Source organism: Mustelus asterias, chromosome 18 (assembly GCF_964213995.1).
Source record: "Mustelus asterias chromosome 18, sMusAst1.hap1.1, whole genome shotgun sequence".
NCBI lineage: Eukaryota > Metazoa > Chordata > Chondrichthyes > Carcharhiniformes > Triakidae > Mustelus > Mustelus asterias.
In genome coordinates this window covers 24,776,592-24,801,542 of record NC_135818.1, presented here as the reverse complement: position 1 = coordinate 24,801,542, position 24,951 = coordinate 24,776,592, and the positions used below count along the sequence as shown (strand labels likewise).

The 24,951-nt window shown below is 43.5% G+C and overlaps 1 protein-coding gene across 5 annotated transcripts in view; it reads right to left on the bottom strand.

The window, feature by feature from the left end:
* The window catches only part of ino80 (INO80 complex ATPase subunit), a 215,755-nt gene that overhangs the window by 84,594 nt on the left and 106,210 nt on the right, over positions 1 to 24,951 (bottom strand). For all 5 annotated transcript variants that reach the window (XM_078233564.1, XM_078233565.1, XM_078233561.1 and 2 more), the window contains 7 exons: positions 23,763 to 23,930; positions 22,844 to 22,977; positions 21,969 to 22,036; positions 21,791 to 21,884; positions 18,333 to 18,498; positions 16,500 to 16,640; positions 4,230 to 4,452 (listed from right to left, as the gene is read on the bottom strand). In XM_078233564.1, the coding sequence (XP_078089690.1) occupies positions 4,230 to 4,452; positions 16,500 to 16,640; positions 18,333 to 18,498; positions 21,791 to 21,884; positions 21,969 to 22,036; positions 22,844 to 22,977; positions 23,763 to 23,930 (994 nt within the window). The remainder of the gene's footprint in view (positions 1 to 4,229; positions 4,453 to 16,499; positions 16,641 to 18,332; positions 18,499 to 21,790; positions 21,885 to 21,968; positions 22,037 to 22,843; positions 22,978 to 23,762; positions 23,931 to 24,951) is intronic.

Genomic DNA, 24,951 nt, shown 5'->3' with positions numbered 1-24,951 from the left:
AACTATGGATTAATTGTGGAAAGCTAGCAGTTTTGTTAAACAAATTGTGCTTAACTAACTTGACTAATTTCTTTGATATGGGTAATTTGGTTGAAGTAGTTGTATATGGACTTCCAAAAGGCATTTGATAAAGTAACATAATTGGCTTGCCAGCAGAGTTGAAGCTGTGAATTAAAAGGCATAGTGGCAGGATAGATGTGAAATTGGCTGTGCGACAGGAAACAGAGAACAACAGAGGGGACAGGAGGAAGGTATACAATGGTGTTCTTCCAGATCCGTCCCAAGGTCATTGATTTTCTTAATGTCTATTAATGACTTGGGATATACAGGGCACAATTTCAAAAATTTCAGATGACAAAACCTTGGAAGTATTGTGACCTACGAGGAATATAATGATAAACTTCAACAGAACAAAGGCTGGTAGAATGGGCGAACATGTGGCAGATGGTAATAAATGCAGAAAAGTGCAAAGTGATAACATTTTGATTGGAAAAGTGAGGAGAGGAATACACAACAACACGTACAATTGTAGAAACAGAGAAACCTGGGGGCATCAGTGCATAAATCATTGAAGATAGCCGGGTAGTGGGGGAGGGGAGAGACTTAGTGCAGACTCGATGGCCCAAACAACATCCATTCCCACTGCAGGGGCTCTTATGGTTCTAAGCTGGGGTGCTTTTCCTCAGAAGACGACTTTTAGGAATTAAATTAATTTTTAGGTATTAAACAGAAGTATTCAAAATCATGAGGGGTTTAGAAATTTACGAGTGCTAAACTACTTCCATTTGCACGTGGACCAAGAACTGGAGGATACAATTATAAGGTGATTGGCAAAGCTACTAGAGATTGTGAGGAAATTGTTACTACACATTAAGTGTAGTTACTACACAGTAAGTGGGTTCATGAAGGGCAGGTCATGTTTGACTAATTTGGTGGAATTCTTTGAGGACATTACATGTGCAGTGGACAATGGGGAACCTATGCGTGTGGTGTATCTGGATTTCCAGAAGGCATTTGACAAGGTGCCGCACCAAAGACTGCTGCATAAGATAAAGGTGCACAGTGTTAAGGGTAATGTATTAGCATGGATAGAGGATTGGTTAATTAACAGAAAGCAAAGAGAGGGGGTAAATGGGTGTTTTTCTGGTTGGCGATCAGTGACTAGTGGTGTGCCTCAGGGATCAGTGTTGGGACCGCAATTGTTTACAATTTACATAGATGATTTGGAGTTGGGGACCAAGTGTAGTGTGTCAAAATTCACAGATGACACTAAGATGGGTGGAAGAGCAAAGTGTGCAGAGGACGCTGAAAGTCTGCAAAGGGATATAGATTAGTCTAAGTGAGTGGGCGAGGGTCTGGCAGATGGAGTACAATGTTGGTAAATGTGAGGTCATCCATTTTGGTAGGAATAACAGCACTATTAAATAACTATTATTTAAATGGTAAAAAATTGCAGCATGCTGCTGTGCAGAGGGACCTGGGTGTCCTTGTGCAGGAATCTCAAGGAGTTAGTTTGCAGGTGCAGCAGGTAATTAAGGCGGAAAATGGAATTTTGTCTTTCATTGCTAGAGGGATGGAGTTTAAAAACAGCGAGGTTATGTTGCAGCTGTATAAGGTGCTGGTGAGGCCACATCTGGAGTACGGTGTACAGTTTTGGTCTCCTTACTTGAGCAAGGATATACTGGCACTGGAGGGGGTGCAGAGGAGATTCACTAGGTTGATTCCGGAGTTGAGAGGGTTGGCTTATGAGGAGAGACTGAGGCTATATTCATTGGAATTCAGAAGAATGAGGGGAGATCTTATAGAAACGTATAAGATTATGAAGGGACTAGATAAGATAGAAGTAGGGAAGTTGTTTGCACTAGTGGGTGAAACTAGAACTAGGGGGCATAGCCTCAAAATAAGGGGAAGCAGATTTAGGACTGAGTTGAGGAGGAACTTCTTCACACAAAGGGTTGTGAATCTGTGGAATTTCCTGCCCAGTGAAGCATTTGAGGCTACGTCATTGAATGTTTTTAAGGCAAGGATAGATAAATTTTTGAACAGCAAAGGAATTAAGTGTTATGGTGAGCGAGCGGGTAAGTGGAGTTGAGTCCACAAAAAGATCAGCCATGATCTTATTGAAAGGCGGAGCAGGCTCGAGGGGCCAGATGGCCTGCTCCTGCTCCTCGTTCTTATGTTCTTAAGTGGTTAGTAACTGGAATGCAGTGCTCAAGAGTGCGGATGGAAGTAGATTCAACTGTAGCTTGCAAAAAGGGAATTTCATAAAGTACCTAAATGAAAGACATTAGCTGGGCCACGTCAAAAGGACAGGGGAGTGGGATTGCTCGCGTGACTGTGTGGAGTTTGCACAATCTCCCCGTGTCTGTGCGAGTTTCCTCCAGGTGCTCCAGTTTCCTTCCAAAGATATGCAGGTGAGGTTGACTGGCTGTGCTACATTGACCCTTACTGTCAGGGGATTGGCAGGGTAAATACATGGAATTAAAGGGATAAGGTCGAGGTGGGATTATTATTGGTGCAGGCTCGATGGGCTGAATGGCCCCCTTCTGTATTGTAGGGATTCTATGAAACCATTTTAGGATTCCATGATATCCCCAATAGTAGACACCTAGAAAGACAAGGGTCATCACCTACAATTGCAATTTTTCTGCAGGATATCCCAGACAGTGGATTCACTGAACTGTGATCCATCTGCAGGATATCTGACAGAAACTAGACAGTAGGCACTGTCATCAGTTCCTCCTCCAACCTCTCAGATTTTAGACATTAGTGTATCCTTTCAGTACAAGAGGAAATCAGAGGGAAATCTCTGCAGTGGTTGGAGTGATATGCAGCACAAAGGAAGATGTGGTTGTTGGAGGATATTGCTGCAGGAGGTAGTGTCCTCGGCCCAACCATCTTCAGCCACTTCATCAATGACCTTACCTCCAACAAATTCAGATGTGGAAGCATTCACTGATGATTGCACAGTATTCAATACTACTTCTCAGATACAGAATCAATCCATGCCTATATGCAGCAAGACCCAGACAACATCCAGGCTTGGGCTGAAAAGTTGCAAGTAACAATCGTGCCATAAATGCCAGGCAATGACCATCTCCAGCAGCAAGACAGAATCTTGCCACCTGTGCATGACACAACAGCATTGTCATCACTGAATCCTCCAAAAAGCCTGTCCACCAACTACAAGGCACAGGTAAGGGATGTGATGAAATACTCTCCACTTGCCTACATGAGTACAGCTTCAACAACACTCAAAAAGCTCTACACAATCTAGGACAAAGAGGCTGCCTTGATCAGCACCCCATTCATAACATTAAACATTCACTCACTGATGCATAAGGATATCAGCGTGCAACATATAAAAAAAGCAGTACAGCAGAGCAGCAAGGCTCTTCGAACAGCACCATCTGATCTCTGCCAGAGTGTAGCAGACACATGGAACACCAAAAACATCACAAACTTCCTTCCAGGCCGTACACCATCTCAACTTAAAAAACGTTACCACTCCTTAACTGTTGCAGGGTCCAAATCCTGGACTCCTGTGCTAACAGCATGTGGGTCTATCAACACGGATAAACTACAGCCGTTCAAGAATGTGGTTCACCACCAGCTTCGCAAGGTCAATTAGGGATGAACAACAAATGCCAGCTTTGCCAGTGATTCGCACATCCCATTCAAGAATAAAACTAAGGACAGGTCTATCTCCAGTTTAAGAGCACTCACCAAGGCAGTCCTGTGGTGTCAGAGGCCCAGAATTTCCTCCACAAGGTGCTACTGGCAAAAAAGTATTGACCACTTAGGTACTTGCTGTCAAGTCTGCAATTTTGTGAATGGTTGTACAGGTCAGAAGCACCCCTGACAATTGGTAGTCTTCACAGATGTTTTACCAACCCTGAGAAGGGCCCACCTTATTTTTGCATGCACAATTTGCCAGTTGTTTTCTAATCCTTATAGAATTACTAGGGCAATCGTACTCCAGTGGGAATGAATGCAAATACTTACCTCTAGCCTGAATGTTAAAGGACAGGAAGTGATCTACAGTGGCTGAAATCCAGCACACAAATTGCATCTCGATTTCATGCAACTTCCTCAAAGCAGCCATAATGTGATAGAAAGAGACGATCAATCAAGGTCCCACATTTAAAAATTTGAGCTCCTAACATACTTGCATGCATCTCTCATACATTTATATAATAAAACAATGGGGCAAATTCTCATCTACTTACCAGGGATCCGAATGAAAGACCAGCCATGTCTGGACTGAACAGCTAACAAGCCCCCAGGACTTTCAAGGAAGAAGGACAGCCGATTTCTCCAATGAAGAGCTAGATCTGGAGTTCCATACAAGAGGCACTGTTTGGCAGTGAGGTGACCCCCTTCCCTCATTAATCGGCGCTCGTACTCTGCACTCCGATCACAACAGTAGATGTCCCGTGGAACAGCAGTCACCTGAGATACACAAGGCAGGACAAAAGTGTTAACAGAAAAATAGTTACATCGATACAGTTTATAGTTAGTGCCAATCTCATTATACATGGCGACCCACATTTTGTCATCAGCAGCAAATGATTGTCACTGTAATGAATGGCTAGAGCCATTCTGGGCTTTTGTAGGAACTCACAGGAATTAAAAATCTGTTTCAACGACATGCGAGATGTGGGTATGCAATTGTCTGTCTCGTGAACCAGACTGACAAATTCTTACTGAAGCAGAGAATCTAAACCAAGAAATGTAAATTACAATATTTAATTCAATCCCAATCAAATTGGGGAAGTGAAAGAGAGAGAGAGAGAGAGGAGAGAAAGAAAGATAGGACTGGGAGAGATAGAGACAAAGAAAATGTGAAAATTATTCAAATCTCCAAAAATGATTAAAACTCTGAAGAAACAAGATTCGACACTTATAAAAGTTAACTTTCAGCATCAGTGAGGCTGTATGGCAGTAATTAGGATGAACTACAGTTAAAAGTTCATTTACACTTGAACTAACGAAGCATAAGCTTTTTTGGTGCATTCGAGTATCTAGTTGACAAACACAGCAACATCACAATTTCAACTATGCGCGTACGGTCCTTGGAAATTGCTACCAGATTGCCTCAGTATTATTTTTACCACAATGCCCAGGCCAAAGACATCAATTTACTACAGTGTGTCAACCTCGCTACACTGAACATCAGTACACTGCATAGTTAGTGTCACTCTCATGGTACCCACCCATTAATAGTGCACGGTTAATGTCAACCTCACTATTCACATCAATACACTGCAGTTAGCACCACCCTCAGTAAGCATCAATACACTGATTGTGTTCCTGACTTTGTCACCCTGAAAGCAGTAAACCTAGTACTGACTGCAGCTTCAGCCTCAACTATGCGCTCAAATCATGGAGTGAGCTTGAAACCACAACTTGGATTCAAAGGTGGAGTCTTACCAACTGAACCATGTTGAAACCTCAATGGTTTTAAATTAGATTGTTGCAAGACTTCTCCCACAGAGCTAATTGGCTGCTTCATATTTTGGCTGGTGATACATATGATGATTGAATTCCCCCCTTTCCCCCTATGCGCCACTTTTCAATTTTAACTATATTCAGAGAATGTAATATCATCTCATGATGCAAGTTTTCAAGCTGGCATGCCTGCAGTCTACTGACTCCAAGGGATCCACTTGCCATCAGATTTCTATAATTATTATAAAAACAGAAAATACTGGAATAACTCAGCAGGTCTGGTAGCATCTGTGGAGAGAGAAACAGGGTTAATGCTTCAAGTACAATATGACTCTTCTTCGGAAATGGAAGGTGATAAAAATATGCTGGGCTTTATGCTGTTGAAAAAGGGGAGGGGTAAATGGAGCAAAATAGAAAGCCAGGGATAGATTGGAGAAATTAAATGACAAAGATGTCATGAAACACAAAACAAAATGAGCGGTACTGTTAGTATTAAACACTAAAAGCCGGAATTAATAGCAGAATAAAGGGCAGCACTCTCAAAGCAAAACAGCAGAACATGTTAATAGCAGAAAAAGGGTCAGCGCTACCTGAAAGCAAAAACATGGGAACATGTGCTAAATGGGACAGACTTCGAACCAATCTAGTAACTCAAAACTGGACGTCCATGAGGCACTAATGGCCAACAGCAGCGGAATTGTACTCCAGCACAATCTGACACCTCATGGCCTGGCATATCCACCATTACTATCAAGCCAGGGGACCAACCCTGGTTCAATGGAGAGTGCAGGTGGGCATACCAGGAGCAGCACCAAGCATACCTAAAAATGAGGTGTCAATCTGGTGAAGCTACCAAACAGGACTATTTGCATGCCAAATGGCAAAAACAGCAAGTGATCGACAGAGGTAAGCGAGCGCACAACCAACAGATCAGATCTAAGCTCTGTAGTCCTTCTGCATCCAGTTGAGAATGATGGTGGACAAATTAAACAACTCACTGGAGGAGGCAGCTCCACAATTATCCCCATCCTCAATGATGGAGGAGCCCAGCATATCAGTGCAAAAGATAAGGCTGAAGTGTTCGCAGCAATCTTCAGTCAGAAGTGCCAAGTGGATGATCCATCTCGGCCTCCTCCAATGGTCCCCAGCATCTCAGATGCCAGTCTCCAGCCAATTCGATTCACTTCACACGATGTCAAGAAACGGTTGGAAGCACTGGATACTGCAAAGGCATTGGATACTGCAAAGGCAATGGGCCCCGATAACATTCTGGCAATAGTACTGAAGACTTGCGCTCCAGAACTTGCCGCTCTCCTAATCAAGCTCTTCCAATACAGTTACACCACTGGCATCTACCCAACAATGTGGAAAATTCACCAGGCATGTCCTGTACACAAAAAGCAGGCCAATTACCGCCCAGTCTACTCTCAATCATCTGTAAAGTGATGGAAGGGGCCATCAACAGTGCTATCAAGCAGCACCTGCTCAGTGACGCCCAGTTTGGGTTTCGCCAGGGTCACTCAGCTCCTGACCTCATTACAGCCTTGGTTCAAACATGGACAGAAGAGCTGAATTCCAAAGGTGAGGAGGTAGTGACAGCCCTTGACATCAATGCCATTTGACCGAGTGTGGCATCAAGGAACCCTAGCGAAACTGGAATCAATGGGTATCAGGGGGCAAACTCTCCACTGGTTCGAGTCATACCTCCGACACCGGTGACAAGTGGTGTCCCGCAGGGTTCAGTGTTGGGGCCACAGCTGTTCTCTTTATATATTAACGATCTAGATGACGGGACTGGGAGCATTCTGGCCAAGTTTGCCGATGATACAAAGATAGGTGGAGGGGCAGGTAGTATTGAGGAGGTGGGGAGGCTGCAGAAAGATTTAGACAGTTTAGGAGAGTGGTCCAAGAAGTGGCTGATGAAATTCAACGTGGGCAAGTGCGAGGTCGTACACTTTGGAAAAAAGAATAGAGGCATGGACTATTTTCTAAACGGTGACAAAATTCATAATGCTAAAGTGCAAAGGGACTTGGGAGTCCTAGTCCAGGATTCTCTAAAGGTAAACTTGCAGGTTGAGTCCGTAATTAAGAAAGCAAATGTAATGTTGTCATTTATCTCAAGAGGCTTGGAATACAAAAGCAGGGATGTACTTCTGAGGCTTTATAAAGCACTGGTTAGGCCCCATTTGGAGTACTGTGAGCAATTTTGGGCCCCACACCTCAGGAAGGACATACTGGCACTGGAGCGGGTCCAGCGGAGATTCACACGGATGATCCCAGGAATGGTAGGCCTGACATACGATGAGCGTCTGAGGATCGTGGGATTATATTCATTGGAGTTTAGGAGGTTGAGGGGAGATCTGATAGAAACTTACAAGATAATGAACGGCTTAGATAGGATGGACGTAGGGAAGTTGTTTCCATTAACAGGGGAGACTAGGACGCGGGGGCACAGCCTTAGAATAAAAGGGAGTCACTTTAGAACAGAGATGAGGAGAAATTTCTTCAGCCAGAGAGTGGTGGGTCTGTGGAATTCATTGCCACAGAGGGCTGTGGAGGCCGAGACGTTGAGCGTCTTCAAGACAGAAATTGATAAATTCTTGATTTCTCGAGGAATTAAGGGCTATGGGGAGAGAGCGGGTAAATGGAGTTGAAATCAACCATGATTGAATGGTGGAGTGGACTCGATGGGCCGAATGGCCTTACTTCCGCTCCTATGTCTTATGGTCTTATGGTCATACGAAGATAGTTGTGGTTGTGGAGGATCAGTCATCTCAGCTCCAGGACATCTCTGCAGGAGTCTCTCAGGGTAGTGTCCTAGGCTCAACAATCTTCAGCTGCTTCATCAATGACCATCCCTCCGTCATAAGGTCAGAAGTGGGGACGTTCGCCAAAGACTGCACGATGTTCAGCACCATTTGCGACTCCTCAGATACTGAAGCAGTCCATGTTCAAATGCAAAAAGATCTGGACAATATCCAGGCTTGGGCTGACCCCTTGACATTCAATGGTGTTGCCATCACTGAATCCCCCACTGTCAATATCCTTGGGGTTACCATTGACCAGAAACTCAACTGGACTCACCACATAAACACAGTGGCAACAAGAGCAGGTCACCTCCTGACTCCCCGAAGCCTATCCACCATCTACAAGGCACAAGTCAGGATGTGATGGAATACTCCCCACTTGCCTGGATGGGTGCAGCTCCAACAACACTCAAGAAGCTTGACACCATTCAGGACAAAGCAGCCCGCTTGATTGGCACCACATCTACAAACATCCACTCCCTCCACCACTGACACTCAGTAGAAGCACTGTGTACAAGATGCACTGCAGCAATTCACCAAAGATCCTTAGGCAGCACCTTCCAAACCCACGACCACTTCCATCTAGAAGGACAAGGACAGCAGATAAATGGGAACACCACCATCTGCAAGTTCCCCTCCAAGCCACTCACCATTCTGACTTGGAAATATATCACTGTTCCTTCGCAGTCGCTGGGTCAAAATCCTGGAATTCCCTCCCTAACGGCTTTGAGGGTCAACTCATGGACTGCAGTGATTCAAAGAGGCAGCTCACCACCACCTTCTCAAGGGCAACTAGGGATGGGGCAATAAATGCTGACCAGCCAGCGACACCCATGTCCCACGAATGAATAAAAAAAAGATACAGACAAGGTGGGAGATTTAAAAAAATCAAAATGGAGGGCAGAGTTCATGGTCTGAAATTAAACTCAACGTTGAGTCCAGAAGATTGTAAAAGTGCCTAATCAGAAGATGAGGTACTGTGTCTCCAGTCTGCATTGGGCTTCATTAGAACATTATAGCTGGCCGAGCACAGAAATGAGTGTGTGAAAGCAAGATGGTGAACGACTGGAAGGTTGGAGTTATGTTTGCAGACTGAGTGGAAGTATTTCGCAAAGCTATCACCCATTTAGACCCCCCAATGTAGAGACAGCTTCATTGTGAGCAGCAAAAACAGTAGACTAAATCAAAAAAAGTGCAAGTAAATCACTGCTTCTGCTGGAAGCAGGGCTTGAAGCCTTGTGCCTGGGTGGGGGAGGTAAAGGGGCAGGTGTTACACCTCCCGTGATTGCATGGGAAGTTGCCTTGGGAAGGGGCTGATGTGTTGGGGGTGAGGGAGGAGTGGACCTGGAACATGGAGGGATGGTCCCTTCAGAATGCTGACTAGGATGCGTTTGGTGATGGTGTCATGCTGGAGTTGGCGGGGACAGGGGTGGGGGTGGGGGGGGGGGGGGGGGATAGAAACTAAATCGACATTTGTTGACTTCCGAACTATTACACAGTGTGCTACTTAAAAGCATTTTGCGCAACTGTAGTTACTTTTTTGCGCAATTAAAACAGCTGCATGGCAGCAAGTTATTATTTGCAATTCCCCCCTGGAAGGGCTAAAATCCATAAGCCAATTAGCATGTGATCCCAAAGTTGGTGAAGATTCAAACTACCAGAGAGGCACTAAATGCAGACCCCAGCAGCAATTTCTATCTGTTCTGATGTTTCACAGCAGGAATCTGTTCAGATTTGAAAAAGCTGAACCCAGTGTGTTCTAAGCTACAGTTCTTTTGAATGAAATGCATGGTGTGCTTCGAGCTTGAAGTCATCGCCTCCTGGCCAAGTTTCAAGTTTTGGTTTATCATATTGCTGCAGATGGATGGCTGGGCCCTTCACAACTAATCCTGCCAAAGAACAAACTGCTGAGCAAACACAGCCCGTATACACGCAGCAAATATTTAACATGATGGGCAGGAAATGCAAACACTGAAGTGCAGCCAGTTTCCATTATCACCAAAACCTGCCCCCTCTCATCCCTTTCTCTTCGCAGATGCTGTGGTCGATAGCACCTGGACTTGATTGCTGCCTGTAAACTCTGACTAAGATGCTAATCTATTCTATAAGCTTTCTTTCATTTCAGACAATGACAGTAATTACTAGACAACTGACTGGAACTGGGTTAATGATCTCTTGAGGACAGCATGACAGAAAATCAGCACTTTATGTCAGCATGTGGTTCTAGTACCTCCTGATAATGAGGTGACTGGAGTTCATGGACTGAAGTTCAGCACTGACTCACCAGGCCATGTAATTCAAGCTATTTACTTCAAGGTCGATACAACTTTTGCCCTCTGTAAACTGATAGTAGGCAGCTTTGCCTTGGACAATAAGTCACTGAAACTGAACTGCCTCTTCCTTGACACAAACTACAACTGCTGAGCAGTGCCACAAGCTGATATCCGCACTTCTATGTTATGAGCAATATCCAGGTGACCTGCAATTTTGCAATAACCCATCCTGCTCAGACTACAAACAAATAGTCGAGTTCCCCTGTGCAAATAAAAACAAGATCCTGATCGAAGTCCCATACACACCAGATCTGCTTTAATGTTGAATTCAAATGCTGAGATAACTGCTAAGCAGTAGGGAGAGGGCCTCTCTCAGCCTCTTCTCTGGCGGCACGGTGGCTAGCACTGCTGTCTCACAACGTCAGGGACCCAGGTTAGTTTGATTGGCCATGCTAAATTGACCCTAGGCGTCAGGGGATTAGCAAGGTAAATATGTGGGGTTATGGGAATAGGGCCTGGGTGGGATTGTGGTCAGTGCAGACTCGATGGGCTGAATGGCCTCCTTCTGCACTGTTGGGATTCTTTGATTTTGATAGTTCAGGATCCCATGATACTACATTAAGGATGAGTACTTTGTTTTCCTGGTGCCTTACCAACATTATTCTCAACCAGCGCACCACCAAAAACAGATGTTTTGCCATACATCTAATTTGCTATTAAAGAATCTTGCTGTAACCCTACATAACTAACTGTATTTCATGTGTGTGTGAATGAGTTGCACGGGATCAAAGAGGACCCAACCCAGAATAAGAAGCTGCAAAAATGCCACAGCAAATAGTGGAGCAGCAGTGCAAGAGATTTAAGCATAACATTATTCCAATAGAGCTTAAATATCTTCCAACTAGCAGGAAAGAGGATAGGTTAAAGGTAACAGAGCTGTAAACATCCTAGCAAAAATTAGGTTGAAAAATAAGAGGTATGCAAGAAAAATTTGGGAAGGAGGGTGAATTACAGTAAAGAACTGTGACATAGAAAACTGAGAAGAGGAGAAACAAAAAGGACATGAGCAAGGCTCAGAGTAGGAGAGTCATTTACAACACAGGAGATCATTTAGTCCAGAGTCCATGCTGTGTCTCCATGAAGCAATCCAGTCAAGTCACATTCTTTTGTTCTATCGCCATTCTGTCCTGCAAGTTTATTTCCTTCAAGTTGCCATTGTTTCAGCTTCTACCACCCTCACGGCATAAACTTCCAAGTCATTACCATTCACAGAGTTAGAATGTTCCTTCTCACATTCCCCTGCAACATTTGCCCAAAACTTTAAACATGCGTCAGAGTCTGAGTGCCATCAGGTAATGGGGCAGCTTTCTGTTGTTCATCTTATCCAAATCTGTGATGATCTTGTACAACTCTCCTCAATCGCCTTTGCTTCAAGCACAACAACCCCAGCTTCATTAATCTAGCTAAAATCTCCCATCTCATAGAATCGCCACAGTGTGGAAGGAGGTCATTCAGCCCATTGAGTCTGCACTGATTCTCAGACAGAGTACTTTAACCAGGCCCACCTCTCGCCCATCTTCATAACCCCACATATTTCGTCCAATAATCCCCCTAACCTATACATCTTGGAACACTAAGGGCCAATCCAACAAACCTGCACATCTTTGGACTGTGGAAGGAAACTGGAGCACCCAGAGGAATCACACACAGACACCGATTTAGACAGAAGTGAAAGAGGAATGATATCAGACATATGCTTCTAATAGTGAACATGGACAACTGCAGGCCATCATAGGCATACTGGTGAAGTGGACAGAGATGCCAGTTTACTGAAGGTGCAATGTGTTGTTACTAATTTAAGACTTAAGGCAAGGAAAAACTGAATGCCCTGAAATTCGGAATAGTAAAATCATACTAACTTCTGCCCAGAGACAATCAGGTGACGGTTACAGGTTAAACCTTAAAGATTTTGTCTTAGCAACATTATATGGTGAAAGAGTACCATCTTAACTGTTAGTTGTTTGGTCGCTTAGAACTTAAATATTGCTGAAGAGAGACATGTTGATGGAGAGTTTTGTCCTGCACTCATCAGGACAAACACAAGGGTGCCAAATTCCAAACGAGGACTACAGGGGACAAAGGTGTTAGTTTGTTAGCAAGTCAACTCTGGTTGGTCAAGGCATTGCATGAAAGCAGCAACAGGGAACTATAAGCTACCCGATAATTCAGAAAAGGCGCAAGGCTTGAACATTTTCCTTTTGTTTGCAGGGAAGGGATCCTTGGATGCGAATGTGGGTTGCTTCGAGCAAGCATAAATGAATAATACTAAGAACTTGACTGATTATCTTGAATTGGTCGAGTGTGGAGCTATTATCACATTCAGGTTGTTCAGCAAGTGCTTCCCACTCGAGGAAACACATCTAACGTAGGCATTTTGTTTCGAGTTCGCAAGCACTGCTGGTTGCGTAACTTGTACTCCACCTACTGTGAACAATCAAAGGAATATGATGTTTGATTTGATCAACCAATCACTGGGCCTCCATAACGTGCATCTCGTTGGCACTGAAACACAATGCTGCCCAATTATGTGGGAGGCAGAACATCTTTTTGGACTGTTCGCAGTATTCTGTCAGTGGAAAGTACCACTCACGTCGCCACTGCAAAGTGATACATGTTGCTTCACCTGTTGTTCAAATTGAGATACTTCGCAGATTAACTTAAGATATACCGGGTGCCTTTCAAGTGGTAAAGTGGCAGCCTTTGACCCATACGCGAGTTTGCGTGATACACAACAAACAATGATCCGCTGCTGTCAATCCAAAAAAAACATTCTGCCTTCCTCACAAATGAGTGTTGTGCATGAACTTCAATGTTGGTGCAATGCCAGAAATATAGGCCATATGTCCCAGAGACTAGCTAATTGAATCAAACAAAGAACAATACAGCACAGGAACAGGCCCTTCGGCCCTCCAAGCCCGTGCCGCTCCCTGGTCCAAACTAGACCATTCTTTTGTATCCCTCCATTCCCACTCCGTTCATATGGCTGTCTAGATAAGTCTTAAACGTTCCCAGTGTGTCCGCCTCCACCACCTTGCCTGGCAGCGCATTCCAGGCCCCCACCACCCTCTGTGTAAAATATGTCCTTCTGATATCTGTGTTAAACCTCCCCCCCCTTCACCTTGAACCTATGACCCCTCGTGAACGTCACCACCGACCTGGGAAAAAGCTTCCCACCGTTCACCCTATCTATGCTTTTCATAATTTTATACACCTCTATTAAGTCTCCCCTCATCCTCCGTCTTTCCAGGGAGAACAACCCCAGTTTACCCAATCTCTCCTCATAACTAAGCCCCTCCATACCAGGCAACATCCTGGTAAACCTCCTCTGTACTCTCTCCAAAGCCTCCACATCCTTCTGGTAGTGTGGCGACCAGAACTGGGCGCAGTATTCCAAATGCGGCCAAACCAACGTTCTATACATCTGCAACATCAGACCCCAACTTTTATACTCTATGCCCCGTCCTATAAAGGCAAGCATGCCATATGCCTTCTTCACCACCTTCTCCACCTGTGACGTCACCTTCAAGGATCTGTGGACTTGCACACCCAGGTCCCTCTGCGTATCTACACCCTGTATGGTTCTGCCATTTATCGTATAGCTCCTCCCTACATTATTTCTACCAAAATGCATCACTTCGCATTTATCAGGATTGAACTCCATCTGCCATTTCTTTGCCCAAATTTCCAGCCTATCTATATCCTTCTGTAGCTTCTGACAATGCTCCTCACTATCTGCAAGTCCTGCCAATTTTGTGTCGTCCGCAAACTTACTGATCACCCCAGTTACACCTTCTTCCAGATCATTTATATAAATCACAAACAGCAGAGGTCCCAATACAGAGCCCTGCGGAACACCACTAGTCACAGGCCTCCAGCCGGAAAAAGACCCTTCCACTACCACCCTCTGTTTTCTGTGACCAAGCCAGTTCTCCACCCATCTAGCCACCTCCCCCTTTATCCCATGAGATCCAACCTTTTTCACCAGCCTACCATGAGGGACTTTGTCAAACGCTTTACTAAAGTCCATATAGACGACATCCACGGCCCTTCCCTCGTCAACCATTCTGGTCACTTCTTCAAAAAACTCCACCAGGTTCGTGAGGCATGACCTCCCTCTCACAAAACCATGCTGACTATCGTTAATGAGTTTATTCCTTTCTACAGCATATTCCTTTTGGTTATTTGTAATAGGCAGAGTAAAAGGTATTCAATGAGCCTGCACTTGCAAAACCATAAACAAAACACCCACCATTAGATGAGATTCCCTGACTTAAGCAGCACCTGCTGACACAAAATTTAAGATAATCAGTCAAGCTCATAATGTGGCTCATTTATACTTGGTAAAAGTGACATATATTTCATATGAAAGGACCAGTTCTCCACACAAAAAAAGGAATAAGCTCAAGCCTTGTGCTGTTTTGACTTACCCAGGAGCTTGGAGAGCCATTGCTTTTTTCTCCATGGCAAAGCCTCAGCTAATCAAAATCAACTTGCCAATCAGCACCCTTTTCTCCTGAGTATAACTTGCGATTGTTGAAATTTGGCATTTTGTCCTGATGTACGCTAGATGGAAAGCTTCAGCACCATGTCCCTCTTTTCAACAATACCTTTACTGAATGTTAAATATTTTTGATAGTGTTACAAAAAAATAATCAGTACTACAGTAATACTGTTTCCAATTCTATGGAGGGGTAAGGGGGAGAAAGAGTGTTGGAATGCGACATGTTATATATAAGGTGATTACATTTTAAACAGTCTCCTTTAAGCTAAAATAATGTCCTGAAATGGGACTGAAGAATGAGTGAGAGGGTGCGAGCCCACACGAGCCCGTGGCTGTAAGAGTAGGTTAGAGGCTGGAAATTCACCTCATGTCTCCCAAGCCCTACACAAAGACAATGCAGAAATGTGATAGAATACTCCCCACTTGTCTGGATGAGTGCAACTCAACAGTATCCAGGATAAAGCAAACTGCCTAATTGGTAGCCCATCTACTATCCTGAAACATCTGCTCACTCCACCATCTTCGCACAGTGGTTGCAGTGGGCAACATCTACAAATGCACTGTAGCATCTCGGGCTCCTTTGGCAATAATTTCCAACCTACGACCTTCACCACCTAGTAAAACAAGACACATGGTGGACACCATTACCTGCAAGTTTCCCTCCAAGTCACACAGCACCCTTATCTGGAACTATATCACCATTCCTTAATTATCGCTGGGTCAAAATCCTGGAAGTCCCTCCCTAGCAGCGTTGTAGGTGCACCTGTACCACATGGTCAGTAGCAGTTTGCCACCACCTGCACAAAGGCAATATAATTGGGCAATAAATTCTGTCCTTGCCTGCAATACTCACATCCCAAGAATAAACAAACAAAACCATACTGCAATAAAGGAAACATTGCAAACAGTAGAGAACAAGCATACAAAAAAACTTGGAAAAAATGCCCATCATCCTACTCATGTAGAAAGTACGCTGTGCTGGTTGGTTGCTGTGAGATACACATAATCAGTGATAATACAGCTGGCTGTTTACACAGGTATAGCAAACCCCACAATAATCTAACACTCTCCAGCAACCCAGAAAACAAACAATGCTATCTATTTATAGACCTAGGGCTTTGAAAGTACAGCTACTGTAAACCAACCAACAGGTCCATCTGACAACCCATAAAATACTTGTGTTACATTGAGTTGTTTTAGTGTAATAAATTAAACATTTCTAAATACTCAAATAGCCATTTATTACAGCAATTTGTGCAGAAGGTATTTTCTGGTGATCTGTCGTTAGGATAATTGATCTTCATGTGAAATACTTGACTCCCAGACCTCCCAAAACAGATATGATTTCCAATTTGCAATGCTCTCCCTGTGACTGTGAAAGCCAAGTGAATGGACTTGGATGCTTACCTTGGGTATGTTGTTATAAAGGAAGGCTGGCATTTCTGTGGGTTGACTGTGGCGGATGGATGAGGTAGCCAATTTCCGTCGATGGACAAGGTGCTGTGAATGGCTGATTATTGCTTTGCAATAGCCAGTAAAACAAAGATCCTGTGACACAGAACAGATTGTTCATCAAAACAGCAATTCTCAACAACAATTCACTGCAGAGTGTCTGTACGTTACCAATTGAAGAAATGGACAGTGGGCATTCCCTGTCCCAATGTGTTCCAGTTGACTTTACAAATGGAAAGGCTCAGGTTTGAACCTCCATTCTAATACACTACCATGGGATGACAAAATCCTTCAGGATTCAGGCATTCAATACTGACAAAATACTTCAATCACATCAAGCAGTTGAAGCAGGGAAGTGCCTCAATGCATTATTACAGGATTCACTCAATCTTGTGCCTTAAAAAAAATGAAATGCCCTTTACTAACTGCACTGTCAGCAAATGCTAGCTGCGTGAACTGCAAGATTCAGCCGGCATCCGTTAAACAAGAAGCACGAGCCTGGATGCGAGTGGACGCACACTGATAAGTGGTACAACACTGGCACCCATTAATAAGTGGTACAACACTGGCGCCATACAAGTACAAGGCAATGACCATCTCCATCAAGAGAGAAACTAACCATCTCCTCATGACATTTATTGGTATTACCATTGTTGGGCCCACACTATCATCATCCTGGGGCTACCATTGACAGAAACAGGGTGGCATAGTGGTTAACACTACTGCCTCACAGCACCAGGACCTGGGTTCGATTCCAACCTTAGGTGACTGAGTAGAGTTTGTACATTCTCTCCAAGTGAGCATGGGTTTCCTCCTGATGCTCCGGTTTCCTTCCGCACTCCCAAGATTTGTAGGTTAGGGGGATTAGTGGGGTAAATATGTAACTGTTATGGCGATAGGGCTTGCATGAGATGCTCTGTCAGAGAGTCGGTGCAGTCTCGATGGACTGAATGGCCTCCTCCTGCACTGTAAGAATTCGATGATTCTATGAGAAACCTAACTGGGACAGCCACAAATTCGGTACCTACAAGAGCAGGTCAGAGACTAGGAATTGCTTGTTGCCAAGGCACAAAGCCAGAATTGTGATGAATACTCTACTTGCCTGGATGAGAGTAGTTTCAACAACAACACAAAACAAGCTCAACACCGTCCAAGACAAAAGAGCCCAGTTGGCACCTCATCTGATATATTAAACATTCATCCCCTCTGCCACCTACGCAGTGATAGAAGTGTACACATTGATAAAATGCACTACACCAACTCACCAACACTCCTCAGCATCTTCCAAATCCACAACCTCTACCATCTAGAAGGACAGGGTCACAGACACATAGGAACACCACCACCTACAAATTTCCCTCCAAGCCATACACCATCCTGGCTTGGAACAAAATTACAGTTCCTTCACTGTCAGGATCTTTCAGGGTCAAAGTCCTGGAACACCCTAACAGTACTGTGAATGTATCTACACCACATGGATGACAAGGCGGCAGCTCACCACCAGGACAGCTAGAGACTGTCATTAAATGCTGGCCTAGACAGCAAGGCCCATGTGCCATGAACAAATAAAAAAGGGAAATCACCCATGGACCAACCTTCTTTGGTGCTGCATTTATATCAAATAAATGATTTAATACTCAAGAGATGATATCCTCTTTCCTCTGATAACATTGTGCTCAGGCAAACAGTTTGAGCCCCACTGTGCATCTCATCTAATAGTAGTTCTGATTCAACTCGGATGTTTTAAAACCTGGAAACACCTTGTGACTGGTTCATTCTCATTCTCACCTGGAAACTTTGGCTGCTGTGAATGTTGGGGAAAGATGTGCAGGCATCCACCCATATGATCAAATCCGTGCTGTTCAGATGTTGCCTCTTCACCTCACTCTCTCTCCAACTGCGTGCATGGTGAAGCCTGTAGGAAGCTTTCTGTGATAAAAAAAGAGCTAACCATCTGTGGAGAGGAAAAGGTGGCACTGAGATGTCCTGAATTTTATTATATACTTTAATGAGTTACTGCATTTAAAGGTATGGCCAACCTAAAAATAAAAAGATCACCCGGTGTGCATTATTCCACCAATACTCTGTGCTCTTTTACTATAGTAAGAGTTTTAACAATACCAAGTTAAAAGTCCAACAGGTTTATTAAAACTGTTTATTAAACGGTTTATTAAAACTGGTGTTGTTAAAACTCTTACTGTGTTTGCCCCAGTCCAACGCCGGCATCTCCACCTCTTTAATTATAAGAGGGCAGCATTCTTACCCCAAAATCTCAGCATTTCAAAAATAGTAAAGCATCTGCAAGCAAAGCCGGGTCAGAGACAGGAAGAAAAGTCTGGGAAAGAACAATTGTGAGAATAACCATCTTGAAAACCTTTGCAACTGTTCAGTTAGTGTAGATAGACTGAGCCATCTGCAGTCGAAACACTGGTCACCCAGAGGCAGCCTCCAGTGCTTACAATCATTCTCCAAAGGCACTGGACCTTTCTCCTCAGCAAAGTAATTAAAACCTTCAGTCAGCAATTATACAGAAGATAACAGTCAAGCTGATTTGTGGCTGAGGGTAATGGGAATGCTGTTGGAACGTTGTTTGGAATGAACATGTCCTATCAAGGTCCACACAGGAAACAAATAATCCAGGAAATAATCAAAAATAACCAGCAGGCTCGGTTCAAATCCCTGTTTGCTTTGATCATGCGAGAGGTTGAGTATGTGGTACAATTATTCCCAATCAGCACCATCTAGCAACAGATGACTACAATAACTCCTCAAACAGGTGCCTTGCAGCCTCCTGTACAGAGAAGGGAAGATCTTCTTACACACCAGGAGGGGTGGGAACAGAGCAATTACACAGCAGTTTTACAGAGTTCAGGATGAAGACCAAAATAATTTTGGAGCAAGGCTGGTAGGATAGACTCTTCAGTAACAATAACCTGCATTTAAGTCCCATGGTGCTTCAGAGTAGTGTAAGCTGACAAATCAACATAGGTTAGAGTGGTTAAAAAAAAGCTTAGTTAAAGAGATTGTTTTTTTTAAAAGGAGGGTCTTAAATAAGGAGAGAAGCAAGACTAATTGAGAATCTCCCACATCAATGCTGTGCTATCTGTTCCAGGAGACGGCTCATTTCAGGAGCCAGCTTCTGGTGAGACTTGGCAATGTATTTCAGACATACATTCAAAATGGTGATCGCACAGGATATCATTCAGCTCATTGTGCTCATGCCAGCTCCCTGCAAGAGTAACTCGCCTCGTCCCACTCTGATCCTTCTTCGTATGGCCTTGCAATTTTTAAATTTTCAGATAATGGTCTAATTCTCTTTAGAAAACAATAATTGAATCTGCCTCCACTAAACTTAATCTTCTCTTCTCCAAGAACAACAGCTACAGCTTCTCCAATCTATCTACATGACTGAAGTTCAGTCAGTTGAAGCTTTTCTGTACCCTCTATAATTCCTTCACATACCTCCCAAATTGTGGTGCCCAGAATTGACACAAAACTCCAGTGGAAGCAAACAAGTTTTATTTTTAATCCAGGTTATCACAACTTATTTGTTTTTGTACTTGATACCCCTTTTTATAAAGCACAAGAGAAAACACTGGAAAATGTCAGCCAGTCTAGCGGCATCTGTAAGGAGAGAAAAGCACTGACGTTTTGAGTCCAGATAACCCTTTGTTAAAGCATTGACAAAGGGTCATCTGGACTCAAAACGTCAGCTCTTTTCTCTCCTTACAGATGCTGCCAGACCTGCTGAGATTTTCCAGCGTTTTCTCTTTTGGTTTCAGATTCCAGCATCCGCAGTAATTTGCTTTCATTCTATTTATAAAGCCCCGTTTGCTTTATTAGCTGCTTCCTCAAGTTGCCCTGCTACCTTCAGTGATTTATGCATATTTACCCCCAGATCCTTCTGCTCACTTTGCCTTTCTTAATCTTCCTACAAAATTAATTACTGTACACTTCTCTGCTCATTCCACCAGCCTGTCTATGCCCTCTTGTAACTTAGTACCATTCTGCTCACAGTTTGGCAACACTTCCAAGTTTTGTATCATCAATAAATTTTGAAATTATGTCCTGCACCAAAGATTATCAACAGACATCAGGAAAACAGATCTTAATACTGACTCCAGGAAACTCCACTGTATACCTACCTCCAGTCCGTAAAACTATCACTTAGCAAATTTCATATCCATGCTGCCATTGTCCCTTTTATCCCATGGGCACCGACTTTACTGACAAGGCCATTGTATGGCACTTTATCAAATGCCTTTGGAAGTCCATGTGCACCACATCAACCTTCATCAATCCTCTGTTACCTCATCAAAAATGCTCAAACACAATTTGCTTTTAACAATTCGGTGTTGGACTTCCTTAATTCATCCATATTTGCCCAAGTGACTGTTAATTTTGTTCCGAATTACTGGAACATACTGCCTCAGAAAGTGGTGGAAGCAGCATCACTGAATATTTTTAAGGCAGAGATAGATAAGATTCATGTTGGGCAAGGGAATCAAAGGTTATTGGGGGTATATGGGGAACTCAGCACAAACAGATCAGCCATGAGCTTGGTGAATAGCTGAGCAGACTCAAGGGGCTGAATGGCCTGCTTCTGCTCCTATTCTGCATGTTCAGATTGTTTCGAAACACTTTTCCACCATTGATGTTAAACTTAATGGCATGCCGCTACTGGGTTTGTCCTTGCACCATTTCTTGAACAAAAAAGTGTGACATTTGCAATTCTCCAGTCCTCTGGCACCACCTCTGATTCTCATGGCAGATTGTCTGTGTGTTGACAATTTCCACCCTTGCTTCCCAAATATCCATGGGTGTAACTCATCAGGTCGAGGTGACTCATCCAGTCCAGGTGCCTTTTCAACTTTTAAGTACAGACAATCTATCTAACACTTCCTCTATCATCAAATTTCTGCCCATCCAATGACTCAATTACTTTCACTGACTTGAGAAGCACTTTCTGATGAATCAATGGCCTTTTCCATCTGTTATCACCTGGTCACCCACACCATGCATCTTTAAAAGGGACAGTATTTCAGGTATATTTTATATTTCCTCAGTGGAGTGACATCATCAACCTATTCCCATTTTGGTGTTTATCCTCCACAAGAGTAGTTTTGATCTTTGTCCCATTCATCTACCTTCATAATTTGGACACCAGATACACTTGGTACAAGAGGACAAGCTTCCCGACTGAATTTTAGACACATGCACTTTAGTCTCATACCAACAGCACTCACCTTGCAAGCATCCCTTGAAGCATCACATTTGACATTTCAGAGGGCGACACATCAATGAATCGCAGAAAAGAAAAACAACTTCCTTCATCGTTACCTGGGTGAGAAAAAAATCTCTCTTTAGAAGTTTGGCACCCAATAACTGGGCAAAAACGTGGAAAACACTAACTAAAGTCCTTACCTTTTCTATGGAAGAGAGACTGATGGATGTGGGCTGGGGAGAAGGGGGACAGAATGACTCGTAACCACCTAAATCAAAGAGGGAGATCAATGAAAAATAAAGGAACCATCTACACAAGGCTTGGTAAACACCAGCACTGAATAGCCAACCCAGATGCCTCTGTAAGAGACACAACACTCTGAAACATAATTCCCCATCATCCCCCTACAAATAGGCAAATTCACAATCTCCTATTCAGATACTTCTGTGGATATGCAAGAGCTTTCATCACAGCCACAGAAAAGTCAATGCCAACAGCATTCTGGATTAGACGTCGGCTTCCCATAGCTGGGACTAGGTTTCAAATCCAGCCCAGACAGATAGTCGCTCCGATTGGGGTTTTATGGATTCAACGTGAAGCTGTCTTGGACAGTCTCAGAGGATGAACACAGAGCATAAAACTGGCATGAATTGGTAATGTCACTCAGGAAGACCACAGGATGACTACGATGGGAAACTAGTGCTCCAAGGACAGTGAGGACCTTCAGGTACTAATATTGTCACTCAGAAGCCTGAAATGTGCGTGCAGGGGAATGGATCACTTGCCATTTCAAACCTCAGCTCCCTCTCAACATCCAATCTACCAGAGGGACAGTCTACTTTGAGATTAACTGGCACTGTGTTTTGGAGAGGCCAAAAAATCCAAAATATTTTGTAAGACGACAACAAATTGTTGATGTGGCAGCAGATATTGTAATTAAACAACTCCTGCTTCAACAACAGTCAAAGTTTGGTAATAAACCTTTGAACATTTAGTGGGAAAAACATTTTTTTTAAAAGCAGTAACTTTTCCATGAAGTACGGAAGAGATAATTGTGGATCTGTTGCTTGCTGACCTGTTGCGACAATGATTGAAGTGATTGATTTGTCCATCCCTGTAAATAAGTTTGGGAATGTTGTACGGTTTCAGAGACATATGGAAAGGTGATTTAGTCTCTTGCCGCTCAAACAGTTCCGGATGGTTACAGACCTGGAACAGAGAAAGAAACCGGAACTGTCACAGAACATGAACACAAGTTCATAACAATCACAACTATCCAATTTGTTGATACAGAAATTCATAGATGCACCTGCATACATGAATAAAATATTCTTTCATTCATACAAGTGTGTAAAGCTCCTGTCCCTTGGTCTGTTCTGATTTCTTGACGTTTTATTGGCGAAAGCAGAGATCACTTTCAGTGCCTAGGTTCTGATGGTTTACTGAGTGAACGCCCCAAATCCTGGTCTGTACTCATTCCCTGATGGATTACTGGGGAAAGCCGCTAATCCCCCATCTGTGCTGAACTAGTTCAACTCAGAAGAAAAACGGAAATAGCCAGGGTCCTTGATCCAAGGATATTGTTTGGGTCTTGTAGTTCCTCTCCTTCAACACTCTATGGATTGCAAAATAAATGATTCCAGATAAACCCATGTAAGCACCCCCCAACACCCTGCCAAAATTGTGGGCTGTTACACTGCCAGAAACCAGAATTGTGGCTTGTTAAATTCCCATTTTAGCCAAACATTTTGCCCTTACTTTAATATCTTCGATATAATTTCTATGTTGAAATTTATAATGAAACTGCCCCGTAAATTCCACCCATCTTGCCTAATGATGGCATTAGTTCACATGGATAGGTTCAGTACAAATATGGAGATTGGAATTTACAGCAGCAAAATATGATAGGAACTGCATGAAGATGTAGATTCTGATGTATAGGAGAGCAGAGGGATCTGGAAAGCTTAAGGTGGTGTACAAAGGAGATTACTGACCTTGCGGAACTGCATGACGAGGTTCATGAGGCTGCTGGTGGTGTTTTGGGCCTGCTGTGTGGTTCCCATGGATGACTGGAGCAGGTCTTCAATGGAAATTTTGTTCTTCAAAGCCTGGTACAGCATTTTCTGTCTGCTTTTCAGCTGGCAGTACATGAGGATCTCAATCTGCACAGAGAACCAAGCAGAACAGTGGTTTAGGGGATATTATGATGCAGGACACAGGCCAGCATAAAGTGGAGCACTCTTCCTACATCTGTCAAGTATTACTTCAATGAAAATGAAACTAAATATGAGAGCATTGGTGCTCCATTCCATTATGCAACATTCAAGGAGGAAAAAATGACTTGCACTCAAATTCTCAGAACATCCCAGAGCACCCTTACATTAATTTAACTCTATCACTGATATTATGAAGGCAAATGCAGCAACTGTGTTTAATTTATCTTGGGAGATTAACTCACAAGCAAGCAATTGGCATTTATCGCACATCCCCGATTGTCCCCGAGCCACCTACAAATGAAAGCTTACTGGGCCATTTCAAAGGACATTTAAGACACTGCACTGCAGTAGGTCCAGAGTCACATGTAGGCCAGGACAGGTAATGATGGCAGATTTTCTCCCTGAAGGACATTCACAAACCAGATGGGTTTTGACTGCATTTATTACCCATCCCTAGTTGCCCTTTGAAACTGAGTAGCTTGCCAGGCCATTTCAGAGGGAAGTTGAAAGTCAACCACATTGCTATGCTCTGGAGTCACATGTAGGTCAGACTAGGCAAGGATGACAGATTTCCTTTCCTAAAGGACATTAGTGAGCCAGATGGGTTTTTCCGACAATCAACAATGGTTTCATGGTCATCAGTAGATTCTTAATTTCAGATATTTTTTATCTAATTCAAATTCCACCATCTGCTGTGGCACGTTTTGAACCCGGGCCCTGAGAACATTAACTGAGTTTCTGGATTAATAGTCTAGTGATAATACCGCTAGGCCATTGCTTCCCTACATTATTAATGAGACCAGCATTTTATTCCAGATTTCTTATTTAACTGAACTTAAATTCCCCAACTGCTGGGGTGGGATTTGAACATGCATCTCTGGAGTATTAGTCGAAGGGCTCTGGATTACTGTTCCAGTAACATTACCATTAAGCTACTGCCCCATGCAAGGGAAAATCCCACAGCACT